Source organism: Caretta caretta, chromosome 17 (assembly GCF_965140235.1).
Source record: "Caretta caretta isolate rCarCar2 chromosome 17, rCarCar1.hap1, whole genome shotgun sequence".
NCBI lineage: Eukaryota > Metazoa > Chordata > Testudines > Cheloniidae > Caretta > Caretta caretta.
This window is the reverse complement of record NC_134222.1, coordinates 17,990,765-18,017,126: the sequence shown is the minus strand read 5'-3', so window position 1 is coordinate 18,017,126 and position 26,362 is coordinate 17,990,765. Positions and strand designations below refer to the sequence as shown.

Genomic DNA, 26,362 nt, shown 5'->3' with positions numbered 1-26,362 from the left:
GCCGGAACAGATCCCTGTGGAATTCCACTTGAGACATTCCTCCAATCTGACATCATTCCATTAATAGTGACTTTTTGTTTGCAGTTGTTTAACCAATTATATGTCCACTTAATGATAGCTCTGTCAAGCCTGCATTTCTCCAGATTACTTATCAGAATGTCATGTGCCGAAGACCAGGTATATTATGTCCACTGCATTCCCCCTATCCACCAAATCAGTTACCCTGTCAAAGGTTTGGGTCCAAAGAAGGTTTATGTTTGGATTCGGACTTCTGCCTGCAAAGTGGTAGAAATCGCTCAAGATCAGCTGTTCTCACGAGATTTCAGATACATCCAAATAAAAAAAAAGGACGGTGTTGTGGTTTTTGATCCAATCCAGAACAAAAACCACAAGGGTAGGTATAGGACTATGGAGTCAAATCCACCCCTCACTAGAAAATTTTGAAGGGGTTCAGATTAGAGATTCCAGGCTTACCCTGTCTGTGGGTTTGATGTGACAGGTATTGGGCTTTTTTGATTTAACAGCTATTTAGATGCAGAAGTCTTAAACCTATGGCTTCAATTCAGGAAAGGACTTAAGTATGTGCTTATATGTGTCCCGAACTAAGGAAGCATTTTTGAGTCTATAAGCCCAAACCCTACAATTAGCTATACAACGGACTGATTGATTTTTACTTATTTGCAGGCCTTGCTACAGAGCCCTTCACCATAATATCTTGATTTTTCCATAGTCTTCATTATAATAATATCTACCTGTTATACAGCAATTTTCATCTGTAGATCTCAAAGCACTTTACAATGATGTAAGCATCATTACCCCCAGTTTACCAATGGGGAAACTGAGGCTTGACAAGGGGAAGTGACTTGCTCAAGATCACCTAGCAATCCTGTGGCAGAGCTCAGAATAAATCCGGGTCTCTTGAGCCCCACCCCAGTGCTCTATCCCCTAGGCAACACTCCCTACAGCTAAACATTGACTTGCTAATTGAATAGTATAACACGCAGTGCTGTCACAAAGAAACCACACAGTGCTGTGCTGGGTTGTATTGCTAGGGGTATCACATACAGGGCCCAACATTCTGTTATGAAATGTGCCTGTTCCTTCCAGGCAGATTTTTTAGAAGCACGGTAGATCTCTCATTTCAGGTGACCTCTTTCATATCTAGAAAATGTCAAGATAGCTCAGCAATAAGTTTGCCTGCCTATTTCTGAAACATATGTCCAACATCTCCACTCATTACATACCACTTCACACTAGGTTTTGCTCACATTACACTGCTCTGCATCACACACTGAAAAGTGTAGCCTCGTGCCCCATCAGGTTGATTTTCTACTCACAGGCCACGTGGCTCAGAAGGATTAAAAAAAAAAAAAAAAAGCAGCAGGAGAGAGCTAGTTCTCTGGGATGTGAAAAAAGAATCAGAAATATCAACACCAGTCAGTAATATGGGGAGAGAAGCACTTACGTAATACTTGTCGTCACTCTCATTGTAGGCCAATTTCACAACACCATAGGAGCCCTATAAATAAACACAAATTACACAGTCAGTTTGGCTGCCTTGCTTTGTTTGCCAACTGCTCAAGGCTTATCGTGTTTGGCCTTGCAGTGAAAAATAAGAAGTACCCTCAACAGCCTTGAGCAAAAGCTCTACGTGATGCCAGATTCCATTATACAGTGCAGCTCCCATCCCCTTACGAAATGCAACTCAGATGGACCAGGACACATACAGGGGCAAAGGGAGTTTCTCTCCTCTTCATTGTTATGTTCAATGCCAGGGAAAATGTCCTTCCTCTCCTGGCAGCTATTTCATTTAGCCAATAATGATGGAGGCATAGAGCATTTCCTGAGGATTAATGACTGTCTCGAAGGAACTGCCTCAGGCCATTAACTCCAACCAGTTATTAATCCTCAGCAACGCCCTGAGCCAAGGTTATATTTTTATTACAAGTTGAACATTGGGGAAAATTTACTTTTTAAAAGTCTTTTTGTTTCTGTGTTAGTTTTTAAAATTCCCTTCTTTCAACCCCTCACAACTGGAAGCCTCCACCATTTTCATAGAGGACTTTCCATGCACTGGGAATTTGTAAGAAATTAACACTTTGCAGGTCATATTTTCAGCTGATGTTAATTGGCACAGTTCTAATGAGTGTGTGTTGCCTGGTCAGTTGCCGTTTATGGAAAGGTCAATACTAGAGCATGTGGAACATGACAGCTCCAGTAGGAGCCCAAAGTAAAACCACTGAAGTTTCGTCTAGTTTTCTGTCAACTTCAGACATTTTACACGGCCAAGATTTTAAACCATAACTAGATTCCTCCTCCAACAGTTGCCCATTGAATAATTGTATAAGAACTATATTAAGGGTGTGATCCAACTCCCACTGAAATCAGTAGGAGCATTTCCATTGACTTCAGAGTTGGAATGAGACCGTAAATCTCATGAAGGGCTGGTGAGCAAAGCTTTGGGCCTGACCCAAAACCCACTGGAATTAATGGAAGTCTTTCCACTGACTTTACTGGACTATGGATCCGGCCCACTGTGAATTCTTTAATGTGGCAGATTAGAAAGTAAAGGTGAAATTCACTCCTCTGCAGAAGGCCTGCACAAGCCCTGTCCACTACTTAAGTCCCACTAAAGCCACCAAAATAAGGTTTAAGTGGGTCTTAAGGAGTGCATAGGGCTTGGTGGGCCCTCTGCACAAGAGTGAGTTTCACTTCAAGGGCTCGATTGTGATACATTTACTCACCTTGAATAATAATATATTCTTCACTGACCTCCATAGATCTAATGGAAGAGTAAGGTACTACACAAGGAGAGTAAGCGTATTGTAATATGGACCTAATTAAAGAAATACAATTTTTTAAAAATCAAGCATGGGGCTTTGCTAATTCACTCTGATAGATGTAGGCCCAAAGAGAATTCCCAGATCCAAACACCCTGGAACCATGGAAATGTCTGGAGCCAGATCTGAATTTGCAGCTGGTTCCTAACTCTACCATGGGCAAAACCAAAGACTCAGGTCCAAACACCTTCAGAATTGCATCTCTCTGAACTTCCTGGCCTGGACCGATCTCTATTTTAATTTTTTAAGGTAAACTTCCACTAATGAATGTGCTGTGGTAAACTGCATATTGTCATAAAGTCTTGGTGATATGAGAACTGCTTAGAGCGCTCTCTCTGATATCTGAGACCCCTGGGAGAATATCTGTGAATGAAAATTGTCAAGTCTGGAGATTAGCGCAATTGAGAATTAGTAAGAGTCTCCGATATCCTCTCCCTGTTTCTGCTCTCTGTGTGTACTATACCCTTACACAATTAATCTAGACAGGTACATTCAAAGCCTCGCAACAGAAACCACCCACTGCCCTTTCCCCCATTCCTGCATGCATATGAAGGACAAAAAGAAGGCAGCAACTGTGGCTTCTTGTCACAGAAAACAGGTGCTAAAACTTGGAAATGAGCCACACATATGTTTTGATACACACAGTAATTACTGCCACCCCAGGGACTGGCTGCAGTGCAGAATCGCAGCATGCTTATGAAACACCTACTCTACTACAACCTGGTGCTTGCTAATCTGGACGCTTTAACTGACTCATACAGTCAGTTTGTAAGTAAGAAGAAATCTCTCTGAAGTGGTCAGAGTCTGTGAGCCCTAGACAAGTTTGAGCTAATAACCTTTTTGGTGAAACTACCTGCTGAAGCAGGTGTAGTCACTTCCAAATGGAATACACAGATAGCAATAGCAAGTACAGCCTTTAGGGAACGATCATTTACTGATCCATCTGCAGACACATGGCATGAGTCCAAATGTGCAGGTGTCTGAACTGTTCACCAGTTCAGACCTTTAAATAACTTTCAGTGAATCTCTTCTGAAACATTCTGAGACTTTTAAATAAAGAATAGAATTAAATCAGCAATTTCTACATGGAAATAAAGATTTAACCAGTCCTGATGGCGAACAAGTGCCTACCTTTATCTTTCTTTTCTCATTGAATTAATTCATTAAAGGACCTTGGTGTTACCTTGGCAAGAAACACCCTGGAAGAGAGCCAGCTCAATACCTTCAGTTGGAAGGAAAATAAATTTAGACTTCAGAGAAAGTAGTTCAATGCTGATCTTGAGCAAAACTTGATAAGACAAATAAGAGGGAAGAAAAGGAAGACTGAATATAGTCTTGGACTATATTGGTCTTCAGGGCAGGGATCGTGTCTTCATGTGGGTGTGCGTGTAGCACAAATGGGGCTGCTGGGTGCTACTGTAATAGAAACCTTAATTACACTAACCTACCTTGCCAATTTCACTTTGCAGCTTGTATTGGTTTAATTGCACACAGTCCTGCAGATCAAAAAAAGAAAAAAATTGGGTATTAGTAAAAGGGAGTTACTGTGAACTTGAATCAGTACCAAGAGAAGAAAAAATCCTGAAGACAGAAGCATTAAGGCTTATTTAAGCCATTATATGTTAAGTTATAGTTACTGCATTTTTATGACAATAGAACAAAGTAATTATGGGTCAGATTCTGAGCTCAGTTACACAGGTGTAAATCTGAAGTAACTCCACTCACTTCAATAATGTTATTGGTACAAATCACAGCAGAATCTGGCCCTTTTATGTTTAAAATTTGAGGGGTTGTATCTACCCACTGCAGTTAAAAGAAACAGAATTCCAACATCCAGAATACACATTTTAAAAGAAACAAGCATTCAGGCATGCTCATTTAAAAGACTACCAAAAAGAATAATGAACTTTCAAATTGATTTACTGGAATCAATTACCTGTAAACTGCATTAACCTCTATTTGTGAGTTAGCAAGGAGTGAAATTCCACTAAGTTCAGATCGTTGTAATTGCAATTAGGGTGGAATAAAAAAACCCCAGATTTGACAGAAGCCCACCCAACTGAGTTCATTACAACTGTCAAGGCAGGAGTACAACATGCTGCCTGTGTGGGACCTTTGATCTACGTGCCCTGGGCAGCTCCATGGGGATCTGCACTGTTTTATGAGTCATGTGCTCCATCCGATTACGAAAAGCTCACGAAAGCTTATGCTCAAATAAATTGGTTAGCCTCTAAGTTGCCACAAGTCCTCCTTTTCTTTGTGCTCCATCTAGGAAGCTAAAGGTGTTCTTTTAATGCTCCATTAAGGATAGGATGCAATTCACTGGAAACTTAAAATTCACAGTATTGTAAAGTGCACTGCTACTCTGAAAAGTAACTATATAACTATGGAACCTATTTATCCATCAGATCTGCTCCTGGTTTGCATCACAGTCAGATCTGTGACTTAAGTGACTACAATATGTTTGTGTCAGAGCGGTCTGCAAATTAAACATTAAATTTCACAAACAAAACAAATAAAAAATTCAAAGTGGTTTTCATTTTGCAAAGTTCAAAACAGACCCACCTATTTTTTGCTTTTTGGAAAAATGTTTGTTTCCTCTACTGTTTTCACAATATTTGTTTTCATTTTTGTGTTTTCCTTCCTTTCTTCTCTCCCTCCTCCCTCCCAACCCTAAAGTTTGGGGAAAAAATGTGTTTGAAAAATTTCAGCCAGCTCTAATTCATTTTCCATGCCTGTTACCCCGAATAATAAGACAAAGAGGCACTGAGCAGGATTCTATTCCATTTTGTACAGCAAAGGATTTGTTTATCACATTCCAATTATTTATAAAGGCACTTGATAACAGAATAGGATAATATCACAGCTCATAAAAGTAGCTAGCTCAGTTGCAAGAAGCACACCAGCTTTCTGTCTTTCTTTTACTGATGAATGTCAGCTATATTCTTTTGTCCTGAAACATCACAAAAAAAGATATGGGGCTGGATTCTGATATCCATTACATCAGTGTAAATCTGAAGTAACTCCACATTTACATTACCACTCCTCAACATGGAATGTGAGCACCATGCAAAACAGTACACTAGATGAGACATGCCTGGTAGTGGGTCTCTCTTGATCCCTCTGAAAGAGCAGGGTTATTTTTACCTGTTGTTGTGTGGGAAAACTGAGTGGATGAAGTGAGCTTTACATTTTGTCCTGAAGGTGGTAAGGTTAGTGGCTGTTCTATGATCCAGTGGCAGTGAATCCCACAGTCATGGATCAGCCTCTGTGAAAGCTCTATCACCTGCATATGAGTTTTACTCTTGAAGTGGACAGTTCCATTGTTCCTGAAGAACAGAACTTTTGTGGGAGGATGTGGTCCTGAAGTATGATAATGTCCCTTAGATCATCTGGACCCATCCCATCGAGGGCTTTGAATATAACTGAAATCAGAATCTGGCCCTTTGTTTCTAAATGACAATACTTTTCTTGAGACTCTTCTAGGAGTAGCTTGGTGTACCATATGGGCAACTAAGGAGGACGCAGTCAAGATCAGCTCAGTCATCTGGGGTAATGGAAGAGCCGAATAACCAGGTGAAGCAGCCAGATAATACAAGGAGGGCATCCAACATACTACCAACAATTGTAACTTTTACATATGGACTATAATCCAAAAGTCATTGAAATTAATAGAAAGACTCCATTTGGATCAGGCTCTTTGAGAATCATGAAACAAGGGCCATTTTTTTCAAGGTTCTCTGGACTGTACCACCTTCAGGGCGCTAAGTACACATGGATCAGAGGCCTATTGAAAACTCCGGCATCAAAGGGTCAGTTCTCTGAGGTGAAATTTTACCTAGGTAATTCTGCAGCCTAAGAAACAAAGCCAGACACGCTTCTGGCTCTAAACAAAGATATCATCACCAGACTACAAAGGCCCACATGAGCGCTATGGGCTAGATTGTTAAAGGTATTTTGGCACCTAAAGGTGAAAACAGTCACCACTGCTATTTTCAAATGCACCTAGGTGCCTAACAGCCATTTAAATCAAGTGCCTAAATACCTTTCAAAATCTGGCCCAATATCTCCATATTAGCAGGACACTCACGAGTATTCAAGTTTTGGGCATTAGATACAATGCAATGAGTTAAAACCTTCCCCAGGGTGCATCAGGTGCAGAAGACATGTAGCAGTATGTGCATGCATAGCATGAACTCTAGGAATATCTTCCACATTAAACACATGCTGGATACATAGCAACCATGGGAGAATTGTCAATGTGTGCAGCACCACTAAATATTGACACAGATCTACCCCTGAGCATAGCACATCCTGAGGTGGACTTTCATTTCAGAACTATGCTAAACAAAGAAGGCAACGTGTGTATGGGACCAATCCAAGTCCTAGTGAAGTCAACAACAAGATTGACATTGGGCTAGATTTACAAAGGCACTTAGGCACGTAATGATGCAGATATGTGTCTATTGGGATTTACAAAGGTGCCTAAATGAGTTAGGTCCCTAATTCTCATTGAAATTCAAAGTGAGGCAATGTAAATAAAGAGAGAATTTGTCCCAGAATGATTAGGTACTGAGGGCCTGATTTTCAGAGACTGTAAGCTTCCTCTGGCTTCACTGGGAATTGCAGTTTCTCAGCACTTCTGAAAACGAGATCCTGCATCATCAACAGCTTCTACCAAAAAGAAAATAAAAAGATGAGAGGAAGGGTAAATTACCAAGTTCAGATATGTTCTTTCAGGTCTAATAAGTCCTACTGAAATAAGAAAACAAATCTTGCAGTGTGTTTATTATCCTGATAGCATTCCACAAAAATTAAAATGAAATCTTATTCTGCTGGAGCCAAAACGTCTGTGTTTTAATGAAACCACACCATGTGACTTCCATTATGATCTACAGCAAGAAGAGTATGCTGTCAGAGCATTCACTGATGAGCCTCCATTGGACTGCTGCTAAATTCACAATAGTCAGCCCATGGTATAACATCATAAGACACCAGCATAGGACATCTGAACAGACAGTTGTGGCTTATGGTACAGACAGTAGCTGTTGAAGAGTATTTTTGAGCATATAAGCAAAGCAACTCTGTATCCTGTGCACTTTACTGAAGGTACATGAGATTGAAGAAATGCAATGGAACTTTTTTCCTTCCCGTTAGATTTTCCTAGGGTTTGGATGATTCCTATGGGGCCCGGGATTCAGATTTCAGAATACTGGTACAAGCTCCAAAATGCTGCTTGTTGAGGAGCAATGCACCTGTGTGTCACTGAAAATAACTGCTACAGGACATGAGACCCTTCTGGGCCTGATCACCAGGGATCCTAATTTGCAAAAAAAATCAAAATTCTCCAATAAAACACATAAAAATCCATGTTTTTCTGTGATTAAAATGCAACATTGAACTTTAGTTTCCCTAGCCACCCTATAAATAGGTATCAGTCAAACACGTTTTATTGATATTTTTACAATTTTTAAGCAAGTTGGAAGTCCACCAGTGCCGTCAATCATTATAATAAAATAAAATTAATAGAATTGCAATTTGTATGTCTTACATGTACCAAATACTTCTATGTCTGTCAGGCCTGGGTGGTGGGACTTGGACTGACAGTGGGAACCCCACCGCTCGGCGCTGACAGTGGGAGCCCGGGGCTGTCAGCCCGATTCCCACCGGCCCAGTTTGGTTAATATGGAGAAATGGATAAGGAAGGCTCGGATAACTGGGGTTCTACTGTATATGTTTTCATTTTTTCACAAAATGTAAAAACTTAAGATTCTTTGTAAAAACACAAATTCTGCGTTTTCCCGGGGCAAACGGATTTCTAGGATCCCAGCTGATCACTAGTGTGAATAGAGCAGGCTGGCAGTGGATATAGGCCAGTGAGAAGGGGACAGAAGGGAGGACAGGTTCCATAATTTACTCCCTCCTCCCCCAAATCCTGCAGAGGTCCCATAGCAAGTGGAAAAGGGGTCCATGGAAGCAGGGCTGGAAATGTGAACATTTCTGTGAACATGCCTGTGAACATTCCTGGTGTCAGTTAACACTGACCCTATCAGAAATAATGTACATCGCCATCCCACCTCACAACACAATCACAGCCAAGGTGGCTTTGTGGGGTGGTATTCAGCAAGGAGGCAATGGCAAGAGCAGTACTGAGGCACAGGGGCTCCTCATGAATGGCTTTGGTGAATCCTAGGAGAGGCACAAAGATGTTGAAAGCCAAATCCCTGGCATCGCTCTGGGAGGAAAGAATCTGCCCATTGGCAGTACAGAACCTGCAAGGAATAGGGAGCAGACGTGCTATGCAGAAGAATAGCCCATCTGCAGGACTGGCATATTCCTGAACTCTGTAGGGTTGTGAGGCCACATGCCCGACTGTCTGTGCAGCTTCCCCAAGCCATAGGGGAGAACTGCAGCCAGATGTCAGGAGGTTGTAGGGCCCCTCCTGTGGGTATTTTCATAGGAAGGGTCAAAGAGGTGCAAACAAGGGCAACTTATATCTCCTAAACTCCCAGTCCTGGCTTCTACTCTGAAAATCCTTTCCAATCCCAGAGCCACGACAGGACTCCAGGCCCTGTGTCTAACCAGGCTTACTGCAGGGACAGGAAACTTAGGCACTCTGAGATGGAAGTAAGGAAATGCACTCCAGGACCCCTGCTGGGATATAACCACCCACAAATCCTCTTCACCCTATTGTCTGCCTAAGTGAGACCTTCCCTGAGGACTCAGCTCTGGGGGATGTAATGGCTACAGCTACTCCACCACAAGACACTAAAGGTCTTGCATACCTTGTCACAACCCTTTAAAATGCTTTACTCCCTTCTGCAGCTACTACTAGCCTCCTCTCTTCTTCCCCTCTACATTTTATACCATGCCATGGATTAAATGAAAAGTAAATACACTAAGGATGAAATGTCGAGGGTTTCAGATGGGCACCCACTTTGCACAGGCCCTCTGCACAAGGGTGAATTTCACCCTAACAGAAAAAGGCCTATCAGCATAGCAGCCTTTCACTAAGTGCATTGCAGAATTGAACACAACATCCACAAGAAATTTAGCTACTAAACTTGGTTCTTTAGTGGTTAGAACAGCAGCAGCTTTCTTTAATGAGAATGCCCTTGGGGGACAGGTAAGCAGGAAAGTACAGACTGCCAGCTTCTAAGGTAGAAATTCTTCCACTGCAATAGTTTTTTGAGCTTAATTAGTTCAAGGGCTTCCCTTATCCCTCCTCAGTGAGTTTTTGGGTGTGCAGGAATTGTCTAAGAGATTCTGCAAGCAGGGTGACATTCACTCCATGCAGGGGACCAGCACAAGACATAGGCATCACTGAAGTTCCATGTAAACTGTTGAAGAATAGATTGTGGTTTAGGCCTTAAGTGGAGCCTAAGACCTTGTGCTGGCTCTCTGGACATGGATGCATTTCACTCTTAATGCACTCAAGACTCCATTTAACCTAGATATTTCCAGCTTTTGCTTGTTAATTTCAACACGGCAGTTGCATAAACAGAGGCAACCTAGATTTCATCTCCCAAAGATAGCTTGTTTTTCTCCTCAGACAATGCATATCTTATCTGGGTCCCCCTCTGCGACCTAAGGATCACTTGATGCCAGCTGGCAAAGTCCATAAGGGTTACAGGGATCCACTAGGTGTGACATTTACATTCTAGTTCAATAAAGAGTGTCATGTAAGGTCTCTAATGAAATCCTGTGTCATACTGATTCTCTTAATCATTGTGAGATGTATGTACAGGTGATATTTAAGGAGTTATGTATCTGTATAAAAATTATGTTTTTAAAGCATGTTAAAGTTTACAGCTGCAGTATTCCATAGTAGTCACCAATATGCAAAATACGGCAGTACATTTTATGTGAGAAACGGTGAAATATAACTAAAGGAATAGGGGAAATTATTACTTAAATTATACCGCTGTAACCAACACTGCTGACATTTGCAGGTAACAGTACATGAGCAATAAAAGGAATTACCTGGGGACTGATCTTATTCCCAGTGACGTCGATAGGAGTTTTTTATTGACCTCACAGGGAGCAGGATCCAGCCCTAGGTACTGCAGTAACAGGATTACATTAGCTCTGTCGGCAGCAATGTATAGATAGAAAGAGGCAATCAGTCAGTACTGAAGAAGGGTGGATAAGATACACGGAAAACAGCAAAAGCCAGAAAGCTGCACATAAAGATACAACAAATTTTAAATGTTTAGTACGAAAGTTTTATTGGTTTTTAATCAAAGAGGAACAGATCAATTCTGATACCATATTTTTCTGAATGAATTCAGAAGAAACAAACATCTTAATGTGGGAAAATTTTAGTACAATTAGTATTGTTTTAATATATTCAGTATATTATTGTCTTTGCTTATTTAAAATTATACATATTCCTATATTATATACACATGTTATATCTATATCTATCTCTATATATCTACATCTATTTCGCAATGCCAGCAATGTGACAAACACTCTGGGCCCAATCCTACAAAACACTTAAGCACATACTTATCTTTACTTAAATGGGCCTCCTAGTGTGCTTAAATATGTTGCAGGATCAGGACCAGAGTGCTCAGCACCTTGCAAGATGTTATATAAATGGACAAAATAGGATTTTGCTGTGTTATATGCTTACTGAAAACAAAATCTCTATGAAAATAAGAACAAAAGAATGGCCATACTGGGTCAGACCAATGGTCCATCTGGCCCAGTATCCTGTGTTCCAACAGTGGCCAATGCCAGATGCTTCAGAGGGAATTAACCAAACAGAGCAATTATTGAGTGATCCATCCCCTGTCGTCCCGTCCCAGCTTCTGGCAGTCAGAGGTTTAGGGAAACCCAGAGCTTGGGATTGCATCCCTGACCATCTTGGCTCTTGATGGACCTATCCTCCATGAATGTATCTAATTCTTTTTTTAACTTAGTTATTCTTTTGGCCTTTACAACATCCATTGGCAGTGAGTTCCACAGGTTGACTGTGCATTGTGTGAAAAAGTACTTCTTTTTTTTCCCGTTTTAAATCTGCTATCTATTAACTTCATTGGGTGCCCCTGCTTTTTGTGTTATATGAAGAAGTCAATAGCACTTCCATATTCACTTTTTCTACACCATTCATGATTTACAGACCTCTATCATATCCCACCTTAGCTGTCACTTTTCTAAGCTGAACAATGCCAGTCTTTTTAGTCTCTCCTCATATGAAAACTGTTCCAACAGTGTTCCCTCTAATTTTTCCCATGCATGTGCGGAATGAATTTTGTTATGTGCACCATTATGGAGGCGATGTGTGACACATCACCTCCATAGAGGTGTACATAACAAATTTCATGTGGTGGGCGTGGGGCAGAGGCGTTCGGAGTGTGGGAGAGGGCTCAGGGCTGGGGCAGAGGGTTGGAATGCAGGGTAGGGGTGAGGGCTCTGCCTGGGGGTGTGGGCTCTGTGGTGGGGCTAGGGATGAGGGGTTTGGGGTGCAAGCTGCCCAGGGACTACAGTGGGAAGAGAGGACTCCCCCCAGCTCTCTCTCCCCCCACAACAGCACCTCAGCTGCGGGGGGAGAGGTGCCTCTCTCTGCCCCCGCAAGTCTGGGGCAGGTCTGTGCTGTGGCCAATGGGAAGAAGCACCTCTCCCCACTGCGGTAGGTCCATTTAAGAAGCGCCTCTCCTTGTTGCGGCAGGTATGTGTTGGGGGAAAGGCATCTCTCCCAACCGCAGCCCTGAGTCCCTGCACAGCCACGCACCTTAGAGGGAACCCTAACCTTTTTTGTTGACCAATTCCAATATATCTTTTTTTAATATGGAGTGACCGGAACTGCATGCAGTATTTGAGGTGTGGGAGTACCATGTATATCTATAGTGACATTATAATATTTTCTTTCTTATTATCGATCCTTTCTAATGGTTCCTATAATTCTGTTAGCTTTTTTTGACTGCTTGCTGCAAATTGAGTAGATGTTTTCAGAGAACTATCCACAATGACTCCAAGATTTCTTTCTTGAGTGGTAACAGCTAATTTAGAACCCATCATTTTGTATGGCTAGTTTGGATTATGTTTTCCAACGTGCATAACTTTGCACTTATCAATAATGAATTTCATCTTCCATTTTGTTTCCCAGGCACCCAGTTTAGTGAAATCCCTTTGTAACTCTTCACAGTCAGCTTAACTATCTTGAGTAATTTTATATCATCTGTAAATTTTGCCACCTCACTGGTCCTCCCTTTTCCAGATCATTTATGAACACGCTGAACAGAATACGTCCCAGTACAGAGCCTTGGAAGACTCTGCTATTTACCTCTCTTCATTGTGAAAACCGACCATTTATTCCTACCCTTTGTTTCCAATCATTTAACCAGTTACTGATCCATGAGAGGATCTCCCCTCTTATCTCATGAGAGCTTACTTTACTTAATAGCCTTTGGCATGGGACATGTCGAAGGCTTTCTGAAAGTCCAAGTACACTAGTGTGCTCAAATACTAGATCACCCTTGTCTGCATGCTTGTTAACTCCTTCAAAGAATCCTAATAGGTCGGAGAGGCATGAATTCCCTTTACAAAAGCAGTGTTGACTGTTCCTCAACATACTGTATCATGTTCATCATGTTCATCTATGTGTCTGATCATTCTCTTCTTCACTATACTTTCAGTAAATTGATGTTTGGTTTACTGGCCTGCCAGGATTGCCTCAAGCCTTTTTTTAAAAATCGGCATTACATTTGGTATTCTCCAGTTATCTGGCACAGAGGCTGATTTAAGCAATAGGTTACATACCAGAGTTGTTAGTTTTGCAATTTTGTATTTGAGTTCCTTCAAAGCTCTTGGGTGGATACCATCTGGTCATGGTGACTTATTACTATTTATCAATTTGATTGAAAACTTCCTTTACTGACATCTTGATCTGGGACAGCTTCTCAGATCTGTCACCTAAAAAGAATGGCTAAACTGTGGGAATTTCCCTCAGATCCCCTGCAGTAAAGTCTGAAGCAAAGAATTCATTTAGTTTCTCTGCAACAACTGCCTTGTCTTCCTTGAGTGCTCCTTTAGCACCTTAGATCATACAGTGGCCCCACTGATTGTTTGGCAGGTATCCTGCTTCTGATGTGCTTAAAATTCTTTTGCTGTTAGGTTTTGTCTTTTGCTAGTTGCGTTTCAAATTATCTTTTGGCCTGCCTAATTATATTTTTAAACTTGACTTGCCAGAGTTTATGCTCCTTTCCATTTTCCTCAGTAGGATTTGACTTCCAATATTTAAAGGATGCCTTTTTGCTTCTAACAGCCTCTTTCACTCTGCTGTTTAGCCATGGTAGCATTTTTTTGGTATATATTTAGTTTGAGCCTCTATTATGGTGTTTTTAAATAGTTTCCATGCAAACTGCAGGAATTTCACTGTTGTGACTGTTCCTTTTAATGTCCATTTAACTAGCCTCCTCATTTTTATGTAGTTTCCCTTTTTGAAGTTAAATGCTTCCATAGTAAGTTTCTTTGCTATTTCTACCCCCTACAAGGATGTTAAATTTAGTTACATTATAGTCCCTATTACTGAGTGGTCTGGCTATATTCACCTCTTGGAGCAGATCCTGTGCTCCACTTAGGACCAAATCAAGAACTGCCTCTCCCTTGTAGGTTCCAAAACTAGAGGCTCCAAGAAGCAGTCATTAATGAGGTCTACAAATTTTATCTCTGCATCCTATTCAGAGGTGGTATGTACCAGAAAATATGGGGATAGTTGAAATCCCCCATTATTGTTGGGTTTTCTGTTTTTGTAGCCTCTCTAATATCCCTGCACATTTTACAATCACTGACCACACCACACGATCCATTGTTTATAGCCAAGCTCTACGATACAACAGCATTTGCTCCAACCCTCAGACAAACGCCTACAAGATCTCTATCAAGCGTTCTTACAACTACAATACCCACCTGCTGAAGTGAAGAAACAGCTTGAGGGAGCCAGACAAGTACCCAGAAGTTACCTACTCCAGGACAGGCCCAACAAAGAAAATAACAGAACGCCACTAGCCATCACCTTCAGCCCCCAACTAAAACCTCTCCAATGTATCATCAAGGATCTACAACCTATCCTGAAGGACGACCCATCACTCTCACAGATCTTGGGAGACAGGCCAGTCCTTGCTTACAGACAGCCCCCACAACCTGAAGCAAATACTCACCAGCAACCACACAACAGAACCACTAACCCAGGAACCTATGCTTGCAACAAAGCCCGTTGCCAACTGTGTCCACATATCTTTTCAGGGGACACAATCGTAGGGCCTAATCACATCAGCCACACTATCAGAGGCTCATTCACCTGCACATCTACCAATGTGATATATGCCATCATGTGCCAGCAATGCCCCTCTGCCATGTACATTGGCCAGACTGGACAGTCTCTACGTAAAAGAATAAATGGACACAAATCAGACGTCAAGAATTATAACATTCAAAAACCAGTCGGAGAACACTTCAATCTCTTTGGTCACTCGATTACAGACCTAAAAGTGGCAATTCTTCAACAAAAAAACTTCAAAAACAGACTCCAACGAGAGACTGCTGAATTGGAATTAATTTGCAAACTGGATAAGGTTAACTTAGGCTTGAATAAAGACTGGGAGTGGATGTGTCATTACACAAAGTAAAACTATCTCCCCATGTTTATTCACCCCCCCACCCTGGGCCCCTGTTCCTGACGTTCTTGTCAACTGCTGGAAATGGCCCACCTTGATTATTACTACAAAAGGTTTTTCCCCCTGCTCTCCTGCTGGTAATAGCTCACCTTACCTGATCACTCTCGTTACAGTGTGTATGGTAACACACATTGTTTCATGTTCTCTGTGTATATAAATCTCCCCACTGTATTTTCCACTGAATGCATCCGATGAAGTAAGCTGTAGCTCATGAAAGTTTATGCTCAAATAAATTTGTTTGTCTCTAAGGTGCCACAAGTACTCCTTTTCTTCATGCTGGTAAAGTGGTCAGTAATATATTCCTACTGCTATACTCTTATTATTCAAGCATGGAATTTCAATCTATAGAGATTCTATTTACTGTTTCATTCATTCAAGATTTTTACTAAATTTGACTCTGTACTTTCTTTTACATACAGTGACACTCCCCTACCAGCATGACCTATATATTTTTGTCATGTCATTCCTATATGTTTTGTACCCTGGTATTATTGTGTCCCTTTGATTATCATCATTCCACTAGGCTTCTGTGATGCCTATTATATCAATATCCTCATTTAATACCAGGCACTCAAGTTCACAAATCTTAGATTTTAGTCTTCTAGCGTTTGTATACAGGAACTTATAAAATGTGTCCATAGTTAGTTGTCTGCCTTCACTGATGTAACTGAACGGGACTCCTTTTTATTTGACTGTTTCTCTTCACGTCCCAGCTGTACTTTATTCGCTTATATCCTCTGCTTTTTTCTAGGATATAGAGTATCTCCCTTAATATTCCCTTAAGGGATGTCTCTGTATGGACCAAAAAGAAAAGGAGTACTTGTGGCACCTTAGAGACTAACCAATTTATTTGAGCATAAGCTTTTGTGAGCTACAGCTGACTTCATCGGATGCGTACTGTGGACCGTGAGGTTCTCTGCACCTGTTGGCTTTCCTTCAGCCCTTAGTTTAAAAACTCCTCTACAATCTTTTTAATTTTACATGCCAGCAATCTGGTTCTGTTTTGATTTAGGCAGAGCCCATCCTTCCTGTATAGACTCTTCCTTTCCCAAAAGATTCCCCAATTCCTAATAAATCTAAATTCTTCCTCCTAACACCATTGTCTTATCCATGCATTAAGACTCTTCAGTTCCATCTGTCTAACTGGCCCTGCAAGTGGAACTTTAAGCATTTCAGAGAAATACTTCACCTGCAGATTTATTTAATTTACTGTAGTGCTCTTCACCATGAGAAATTTCATAGCCCCCCTGGAACAAAACAGGTGCAGTTTAATTGTAATTGCCTGCTCGTCTATATTTCTGCACCCCCTGATTCATTCCCTCTCTCTTGCCTAGCTACATTCATTTTATAAATGCTCCAATTGTCCTTGGTCTCTCCTGTCTTTCCAGGGAAGCAAGCCAACCAAGATGTTTTTGTTTCCAGCTTCCTATTCTGTACTCCCTCATCCAACCCCTGCTGCCTTACACACATTGATTCTCAAGGTCATGGACATAATGATGCCCTTGTACACTTGCATCCGTAGCTCACGAAAGCTTATACTCAAATAAATTTGTTAGTCTCTAAGGTGCCACAAGTACTCCTTTTCTTTTTCCTTGTACACTGTGTATCCTCTCAAACACAGCACAAGTGCAGTTCATGCAGGCTTCCCTTGATGACTTGGTATGCTCCAGGACTGTGCACAATACAGCAGGTCTGATTCCCCAGCCAATCAGCTAATTTGCAGTCCTAATTACTGTATCATAATTCAGTTCCACAGTATAATCACTGCCACAGATCTTAGTGTTACCTAAATTCTATTAGCAGCACATAGAAGGAACTGCCAAACTGGATCACACCTGTGGTCCATCTAGTCCAATATCCTGTATACAATGATAGCCAGCACCAGATGCTTCAGAGGAAAGTGCAAGAAAGCCCATAATGTAAAATTATGGAATAACCTGTGCATACTGGATGTTTCTTACCTTCCTCTGGTTAGCAGGAATATCCCTTATTACTATGGACCAGTCTATAGGACTTTTGCCTGATTAAGGACTGATGACTACAACCCAGAGTCCCCTTTCTTTATCGAGTGGGGCTTTTCTTCTAGCTCAGAGAGGGGGCCGAGAAAGAAATTACAATCACTGGGCCTAAGTGATTTAGGAGTATAAGGCCCACTGACTTTCAATGTGGTTTGTGTTCCTAAATCACATGGGGTAATTTGTCAAAGGGGGATTTAGGTGCCTAATTCCATTGGAAATCAATGAGAGTTAGGTGCCATGAAAATCAGTGAGTTAGGTGCCTGAGTGCCATTTGTCCTTTTAAAAAAAACTGTACCCATTCTATATATTTTACCTATAACATCTAATTAAAGTATGTACTCCTGGCCAAGCAAGGCAGCAGGGGTGGGGAATCAGCCTCACTATTCACAGATACAAATCAAAAAGTTCTTCTAGACTTTAAGACATATTTTTAGGAGTGTCAAGTGATTAAAAAATGTTATCTCAATTAATCATGCGATTAAAAAAATTAATCACAATTAATCCCACTCTTAAACAATAACAGAATACCATTTATATAAATATTTTTGGATGTTTTCCACATTTTCAAATATATTGATATCAATTACAATACACAATACAAAGTGTACAGTGTTCACTTTATATTTATTTTTTATTACTAATATTTGCACTGTAAAAATAAAAGAAATAGTATTTTTCAATTCACTTAAGTACAATCTCTTTATCGTGAAAGTTGAACTTACAAATGTAGAGCTATGTCCAAAAAAATAACACATGAAGAAATAAAACAATGTAAAACTTTAGCGTCTACAAGTCCACTCAGTCCTATTTCTTGTTCAGCCAATCGCTCAGACAAACAAGTTTGTTTACATTTGCAGAGATAATGCTGCCCACTTCTTGTTCACAGTGTCACCTGAAAGTGAGAAAAGGTGTTCTCATGGCACCGTTGTAGCCGGCGTTGCAAGATATTTACATGCCAGATGCACTAAAGATTCATATATCCCTTCATGCTTCAAACCACTATTCCAGAGGACATGCATCCATACTGATGATGGATTCTGCTCGATAACGATCCAAAGCAGTGCAGACCAACATATGCTCATTTTCATCATCTGAGTCAGATGTCACTAGCAGAAGGCTGATTTTCTTTTTTTGGTGGTTCAGGTTCTGTAGTTTCCGCATCGGAGTGTTGCTCTTTTAAGACTTCTGAAAGCATGCTCCACACCCCGTCCCTCTCAGATTTTAGAAGGCACTTCAGATTCTTAAACCTTGGCTTGAGTGCTTCGGCTATCTTTAGAAATCTCACATTGGAATCTTCTTTGCGTTTTGTCAAATCTGCAGCAAAAGTGTTCTTAAAATGAACAATATACTGGGTCATCATCCCAGACTGCTATAACATGAAATATATGGCAGAATACGGGTAAAACGCAGAGCAGGAGACATACAATTGAAGTTTATTAAATATTTTAGATGTTTTTCTACTTTTTCAAATATATTGATTTCAGTTACAACACAGAATACAAAGTGTACAGTGCTCACTTTATACTATTTTTATTACAAATATTTCCACTGTAAAAATTATAAAAGAAATAATATTTTTCAGTTCACCTCATACAAGTACCATAGTGCAATCTCTTTATCATGAAACTGCAACTGACAAATGTAGAATTTTTGTTGTTGCATAATTGCACTCAAAAACAGAACAATGTAAAACTTTAGAGCCTACGAGTCCACTCAGTCATACTTCTTGTGCAGCCAATCGCTAAGAGAAATAAGTATGTTTACATTTATGGGAGATAATGCTGCCCACTTCTTATTTACAATGTCACCTGGAAGTGAGAACAGATGTTCGCATGGCACTTTTGTAGCCAGCATTCCAAGGTATTTACATGCCTGATATGCTAAATATTTGTATGCCCCTTCATGCTTTGACCACCATTCCAGATGACATGCTTCCATGCTGATGACACTCGTTAAAAAAATAATGTAACTAAATTTGTGACTGAACTCCTTGGGCTCCCCAAGGACTCTAGGGACCCTTGGGCTCTCCAAGGAGTTCAGTCACAAATTTAGTTACATTATTTTTTTAACGAGTGTCATCAGCATGGAAGCATGTCATCTGGAATGGTGGTCAAAGCATGAAGGGGCATACAAATATTTAGCATATCAGGCGTGTAAATACCTTGGAATGCTGGCTACAAAAGTGCCATGCGAACATCTGTTCTCACTTCCAGGTGACATTGTAAATAAGAAGTGGGCAGCATTATCTCCCATAAATGTAAACATACTTATTTCTCTTAGCGATTGGCTGCACAAGAAGTATGACTGAGTGGACTCGTAGGCTCTAAAGTTTTACATTGTTCTGTTTTTGAGTGCAATTATGCAACAACAAAAATTCTACATTTGTCAGTTGCAGTTTCATGATAAAGAGATTGCACTATGGTACTTGTATGAGGTGAACTGAAAAATATTATTTCTTTTATAATTTTTACAGTGGAAATATTTGTAATAAAAATAGTATAAAGTGAGCACTGTACACTTTGTATTCTGTGTTGTAACTGAAATCAATATATTTGAAAAAGTAGAAAAACATCTAAAATATTTAATAAACTTCAATTGGTATTCTGTTGTTTAACAGTGCGATTAAAACTGCGATTAATCATGATTAATTTTTAAAATCGCGATTAATTTTTTTGAATTAATCGCGTGAGTTAACTGAGATTAATGGACAGCCCTAATATTTTTCCATTTGCCCTGTTGCTTCAGCTCCAGGGTATGTGAACAAATAAGAACATCCAACCGTAATTTTCATTTTACTGGTTTCCAGGACAGCACTTGAAGAGGGAGAGGGGGAGGGAATCTGGGCTGTCAATACAACAAGTTGGATAAAATAATAAGTAACACTCTTTAATAAACTAAACTAGTTTATTATTAACTGAATGGCTTTTGTCACAAAGCAGGCTAAGTGTAATTGCAGCCCTTAGCTTGCATGCAGCAACCAGATTCTTCTAGATACTGACTTGTGAGCCACATACATTATACCTCTCTAGATTCTAACAGAATTTAATACACAGCACTTTAGCTGACTAAACTTTAATGGATCCAATAACGTATTGCGGTTGCACTGCATCCTAGCACTGGATACTGCCTGCCACCTCTTTATTGCTCTCTGCTCTCACTAAGAGCTGGTGTTCATGGTAGTCTGCCTCCCTTTTTCTTGCCTTTAAATCTTAACGGGGGTGGAGCTTCTTTCATGAAACCAAAGTAAAAGCCTGAAACTGAAACCCGAGAGAGAGAGAGAGAGTCAGTTCAACAAATGGGGCAGATACAGGGACATGGCTGGCATCTTAATTTTAAAAAAAAGGATGGAGTGGAGATAGGGTTGCCAATTTTGGTTGGGCATATTCCTGGAGGCTTCATCACATGACATAATCTTTAATTAAAGATTAATCTTTAATTCCTGGAGACTCCAGGACAATCCTGGAGGGCTGGCAACCCTAAGTGGAGAATAAGGGTGATTTATTGAGCTGTAGTATTTTGGCAGGAATCCTCCTACTGACGGGGAAAGGTAGATTATATGTGGTGGAGTGAGGGAAAATGTTTTTCTCACTGAATGGACATATTTGGGGGCATTACTGCTTCTGACATTTTCATATTTCAGGCACCCCTTCTGTGAAATATTATAAGCTCTGACATATCATTTGGCTTGCTCTTCTGGTTTGGCACAGAGTTATCTCCCCTGTAAAAAAATATTACAGTCTTCTTCAGCAATGGGCCACAGCAGCCTCCAATGGTGACACAATAGCAATAATAATTGCATTAATATAGCATTTTTTTTTCAAGAGAAGAGCTGAAACTGCTTTCCAAAATGTGGGTAAATATTATGATCCTCATTTTAAAGATTGGGTAACTATGGAAACAAGAGAAATAAAGTGACTTGTCCAGGGACACATAAGTCAATGGCAGAGGCAGGAATTTAACTCTGGTCTCCTGCCTCCTAGTTCCCTGTTCTATTAAACCACACTGCCTCCCATATGGTAAAATGGAGAGAAAATAAGCACTCCATTCGTTAAGGTTGCCACTGAGTTTTTAAAAGGTTTGCTTGAACCAGGTCTGCTAATAACCCAAATGAGGCAGTGGCTTCTATGGGAGAACGGACACTCCAGTACCTACCAGTGTGGTGCAAATGTTGCTGAAACTCATATGTTTGTACTGATATGAGTATCTCATGTGCTAGAAGTATTTGAGGCAGGTTTAGTGGTTTGACATGAGGGAAAGGTGGATAAGAACTAACATCTCTGCAGTTCAGGGGGCCTCGGAGGGGCCATCTGACAGCAGAAGGGAAGACAAAAGGAGATGTGTGTTAGTCCATGCAAGGATAATATTGGATTTCTGGAACAACTTCTAGCTGCTATAATTATAGTTATCACATTCTGCTTACATTAATAAGGTTAATGCTTGTCTAAATAGACACCATTAGTTCTGCTCAACAGCAGCCAAAGTACAGCTAATGTAGTGGGTGCTCACAGATGTCATGTACAGCACAGCACCAGAAGTACAGGTGGCCAGAACACAAACATGTTTTCTCCAAACTCAGTGGCAGTTTCCACTCCATATTTAACACTTTCCTTTAGCTGAGGCTGAGCCTCACAAATACTTCTGGATCAAGATTTAGGCCAGCAAGTGGTCTGCTGCAAAAAAGGACAAGCACATGGAATAAATACTGATGAGGCCTTACATTTTCAAAAGTGACTAGTGATTTTGGCTGGCACAATTTTTGGGCACCCAGCCTGCAACTCCTTAAACGAGCCTGATTTTCAGAAGGCTTGAGTGCTCAGAACTTTGGAAAAAACTCAGGCCCTTCAAAGGTGCCTTAAGAAGAGAATCCAAAATCACTAGACTCTACTGAAAACTTAAGCCTGGAGTCCTCACAAAAGGCAATCTAAAAGCTACAGCTTTGCAGAGGGCCCACGGTGAATAAAAATCAATGATTTTTTTAAAAAAATCAAAACAATCAGATTTTTTTTATTTAAATCAGATTTTTTGATAAAATGCTTTTTGAGAAAAAAACCTATCTAAAGACAGTTTTAATTAAGATACATTATAGCTCAAAGATATCTCATCATGGAATAGGGATTATAAATTCTAATTCTATAGTATAAGACAATATATTCAAGTAATGTTTAAGAAAAGTTTTGTAAATGAGTTCCAATAGTTCATGGATTAGGGACCCAATCTCATGGGATAACAGGGGCTTCTGTATAAATTATTTAGCTTAATCTTTCTATCTACCCAACGGGACTCAGTACTCAGTCTAGAAGATACCATCAGAGATGCTTAGTTTTGCAGTTCTCAAACTGTCGATTTGTGTCTCGAGAGATAACATGCTTGTTAACAGCAAAACTGTTTTTAAATAAATAATATATAGAGGTGAGAAATAACAGACCTCAACCCTATTGTTGGGAGGTGTAAGCACCATTATACCAGGCACTGGTGAGACCTCGTATATAATACTGTGTCTTTCATGTTTAAGAAAGATGAATTAAAACTGGAACAGGTGCAGAGAAGGGCTAGCAGGATGATCTGAGGAAAGAAGACTCAAAAGAGCTTGGCTTGTTTAGCGTAACCAAAAGATGGCTGAGGGGAGATAGGATTTCTCTCTCTAAATACATCAGAGGGATAAGAACCAGGGAGGGAGAGGAGTTATTTAAGGTAAGTGCCAATGTGGACACAAAAACAAATGGATCTAAACTGGCCATCAACAAGTTTTGGCTTGAAATTAGGCGAAGATTTCTAACCATCAGAGGAGTGAAGTTCTTGAACAGCCTTCCAAGGGGAGCAGTTGGGGCAAAAACCCAACTGACTTCAAGACTGACCTTGATAAATTTATGGAGGGGATAGTATGATGGGACTGCCTACAATGGCATGTGGCCGATCTGTGACTGCCAGCAGCAAATATCTCCAACAGCCTCTGACAGGACACTAGATGGGGAGGGCTCTGAGTACTACAGAGAATTCTTTCCCAGGTGTTTGGCTGCTGGGTCTTCCCCACATGCTCAGGGTCTAACTGATCACCATATTTGGGGTTGGGAAGGAATTTCCACCCATGTCAGACTGGCAGAGAGCTGGGGATTTTTCACCTTTTTCTGTAGCATGGGGCACGAGTCACTTGCAGGTTTAAAACTAGTGTAAATGGGGGATTCTCTGTAACTTGAAGTTTTAAAACTATGATTTGAGGACGTCAGTAAGTCAGCCAGAGGTGAGGGGTCTATTACAGGAGTTGGTGGGTGAGGTTCTGTGGCCTGCACTGTGCAGGAGGTCAGACTAGATGATCATGATGGTCCCTTCTGACCTTAAAGTCTATGAGTCTATTGTCCCTCTGCAAATCTGGGTACACAGAGTCAATCCCTTACCTCTCTCTAAAAGTGCAAAGTTTCAAAAAGTTCAATGAATAGAAGATTGTTGGGGTGGAATAGATCAGGACAAGGAGAAGAAGTCTGGAGATAAATGTGAGAAGGGAGGGACAGGCAGTAGAAACAAAAGTGAAACTGTTTGAGCAGCATATTCCAGAAGTCTTGAGGTCTTTCTGAGTGTAACCTTCATTGATTTGAGATCTACCATACCATTCTCTCACTAGAAGGGAAAACCTATAATGGCAGCAGGCCGTAAAAGAGACCCAGTTTGGGAATAAGAGCCATTCAAGAAATATATGTTTGCTGATGATGTTTTAAAGAAAGTCACACCAATGAACTGGTAGAAGTCACTTAAGCACTTGGATTCAGACACTGTTGAAGTGATAATCTCACTTTTAACAGAAGTAGCTTCTTCTGGTGGTGTAGAAAGAATATTTTCTTCCTTTGGACTAATTCATTCCAAAAAGAGAAATTGTTTGGGACCGGAAAAAGAAGGAAAGCTTGTTTTTCTTTTCCAGATTATGAACAAGCAGGAAAATGAAGGTGAAGATGACCAAGTTAGCTGCAGAAGCCAATATTTTAAGTTTTTCATGTTGACCTGGCTGACGTAGTCTATTTTATTTTATAAACATTTCATTTAACTACTGTGACAGGGTCAGGCCAGAGGGCTACAGGAGAGTAATAGAAGGCAGATATATTAGCCCCAGGCTAAGTAGGTCCCTTTTCCCTGGGTAAGGTAACAGGGAAGGTTCCAGAACAATCAGGAACCTTCCGGAGACAATTAAGACAGGCTGATTAGAACACCTGCAGCCAATCAAGAAGCTGCTAGACTCAATTAAGGCAGGCTAATCAGGGCACCTGGGTTTTAAAAAGGAACTCACTTCAGTTTGTGGTGTGTGTGTGAGGAGCTGGGAGCAAGAGGCACTAGGAGCTGAGAGTGAGAACGCGGAATGTTGGAGGACTGAGATGTACAAGCATTACCAGACACGAGGAGGAAGGTCCTATGGTGAGGATAAAGAAGGCGTTGGGAGGGGGCCATGGGGAAGTAGCCCAGGGAGTTGTAGCTGTCACACAGCTGTTCCAGGAGGCACTCTAGACAGCTGCATTCCACAGGGCCCTGGGCTGGAACCCGGAGTAGAGGGTGGGCCCGGGTTCCCCCCAAATCCTCCCAACTCCCGGTCAGACACAGGAGGAGTTGACCTGGACTGTGAATTCAGAAAAACGGCCAAGCTGAGGGCTGCCATGAAGCTCCCAGGCGAGCAAATCCGCCAATAAGCACAAGACCCACCAAGGTAGAGCAGGAACTTTGTCACACTACTTTAATTAAAAACAATTTTAACAAAAACAAACCTGATTTAAAAAAACTTTAATGTTTAACTAAATTCAAAAATTAATATGCTTGTTTTGTGAAAATATTATATGTTTGCTGTTGAAGGAAAAAATCCAGAATACATAACGTTGTTTTAATTAAATAAAACGATTTAAATGTCTGTCTGGTGAAGTTCTCCTCCTAATCCAGCATGGCAAGAAAATCCTCCAAATATTAATGATTAACCTGTTGAATTGGAGATAGTTCACCTCCCAGTGACTTCATAAATATCTGCTTCAATTACCTTTGGTAAATGAAATAACCAAACAATCATTCATTTTCTGATATAGCTGTAAAACTAATCTGAAAAGTTTTCAAAATAAATCACTGTTTAAAAATGTTCAGTGTGTACCTTCTAAAAATGAAACCTACATCTATCTCTGAGTTGTGAAGAATATGTATTAAGGTTGTAACAACCAACAAGAATGCACTTTTATGTAGAAATCCATGATTAAATCGAGTCTTCCTGACTAGTGATTTAAATCAAATCCACCCTGAGAGGGCCACTATAAGATATTCAAAGTAAGGCTTAAGAGGTGCATAGGACTCATGCTGACCCTCTGCACAGGGATGAATTCAGCCTCACTGATGGCTATGGAGCATCTGAAATGAAGACCAGAAAAACTTTAGTAATTCACTTCCATTTATATTATTCAGTACTCATAACTTGGTGAGAGGAAGAGGATTTAAGATAAAGGCTTAGCTCTGAGGGCCTGTTTCTGATCTCATTTATAGACCTCAGTATGGCTACTTCTGATTTACACCCATGTAAGTGAGAATCAGACCTAAACATGCAAATCATGCTTGAAAATGTTTTGGACAAATGTACAGTAGCCACTAATAAAAATCCATAGTATAGCAGCAGTTACACAAACTGGGATCTGAGATATTGCTGATTTTCCCAGCATTCAGCATGTCTAAGGAGAACTGATTATCAATCACTGCAGTACCTTTCAATTTCAAATGGCCCCAGCATGCTGCTCATACTAAGATTATAGGACAAAATGCCTATTCTGTGTGTAAAAATGAAAGGTTTCTAAATCTCTAGCATTTACAATTT

At 40.5% G+C, this 26,362-nt stretch overlaps 1 protein-coding gene across 7 annotated transcripts in view; it reads right to left on the bottom strand.

The window, feature by feature from the left end:
* Positions 1-26,362, bottom strand: part of CAMKK1 (calcium/calmodulin dependent protein kinase kinase 1) — a 203,850-nt gene that overhangs the window by 86,760 nt on the left and 90,728 nt on the right. For all 7 annotated transcript variants that reach the window (XM_048824468.2, XM_048824472.2, XM_048824473.2 and 4 more), the window contains exons 3-4: positions 4,289-4,336; positions 1,466-1,519 (exon numbers count right to left, since the gene is read on the bottom strand). In XM_048824468.2, coding sequence (XP_048680425.1) covers positions 1,466-1,519; positions 4,289-4,336 — 102 coding nt within the window. The remainder of the gene's footprint in view (positions 1-1,465; positions 1,520-4,288; positions 4,337-26,362) is intronic.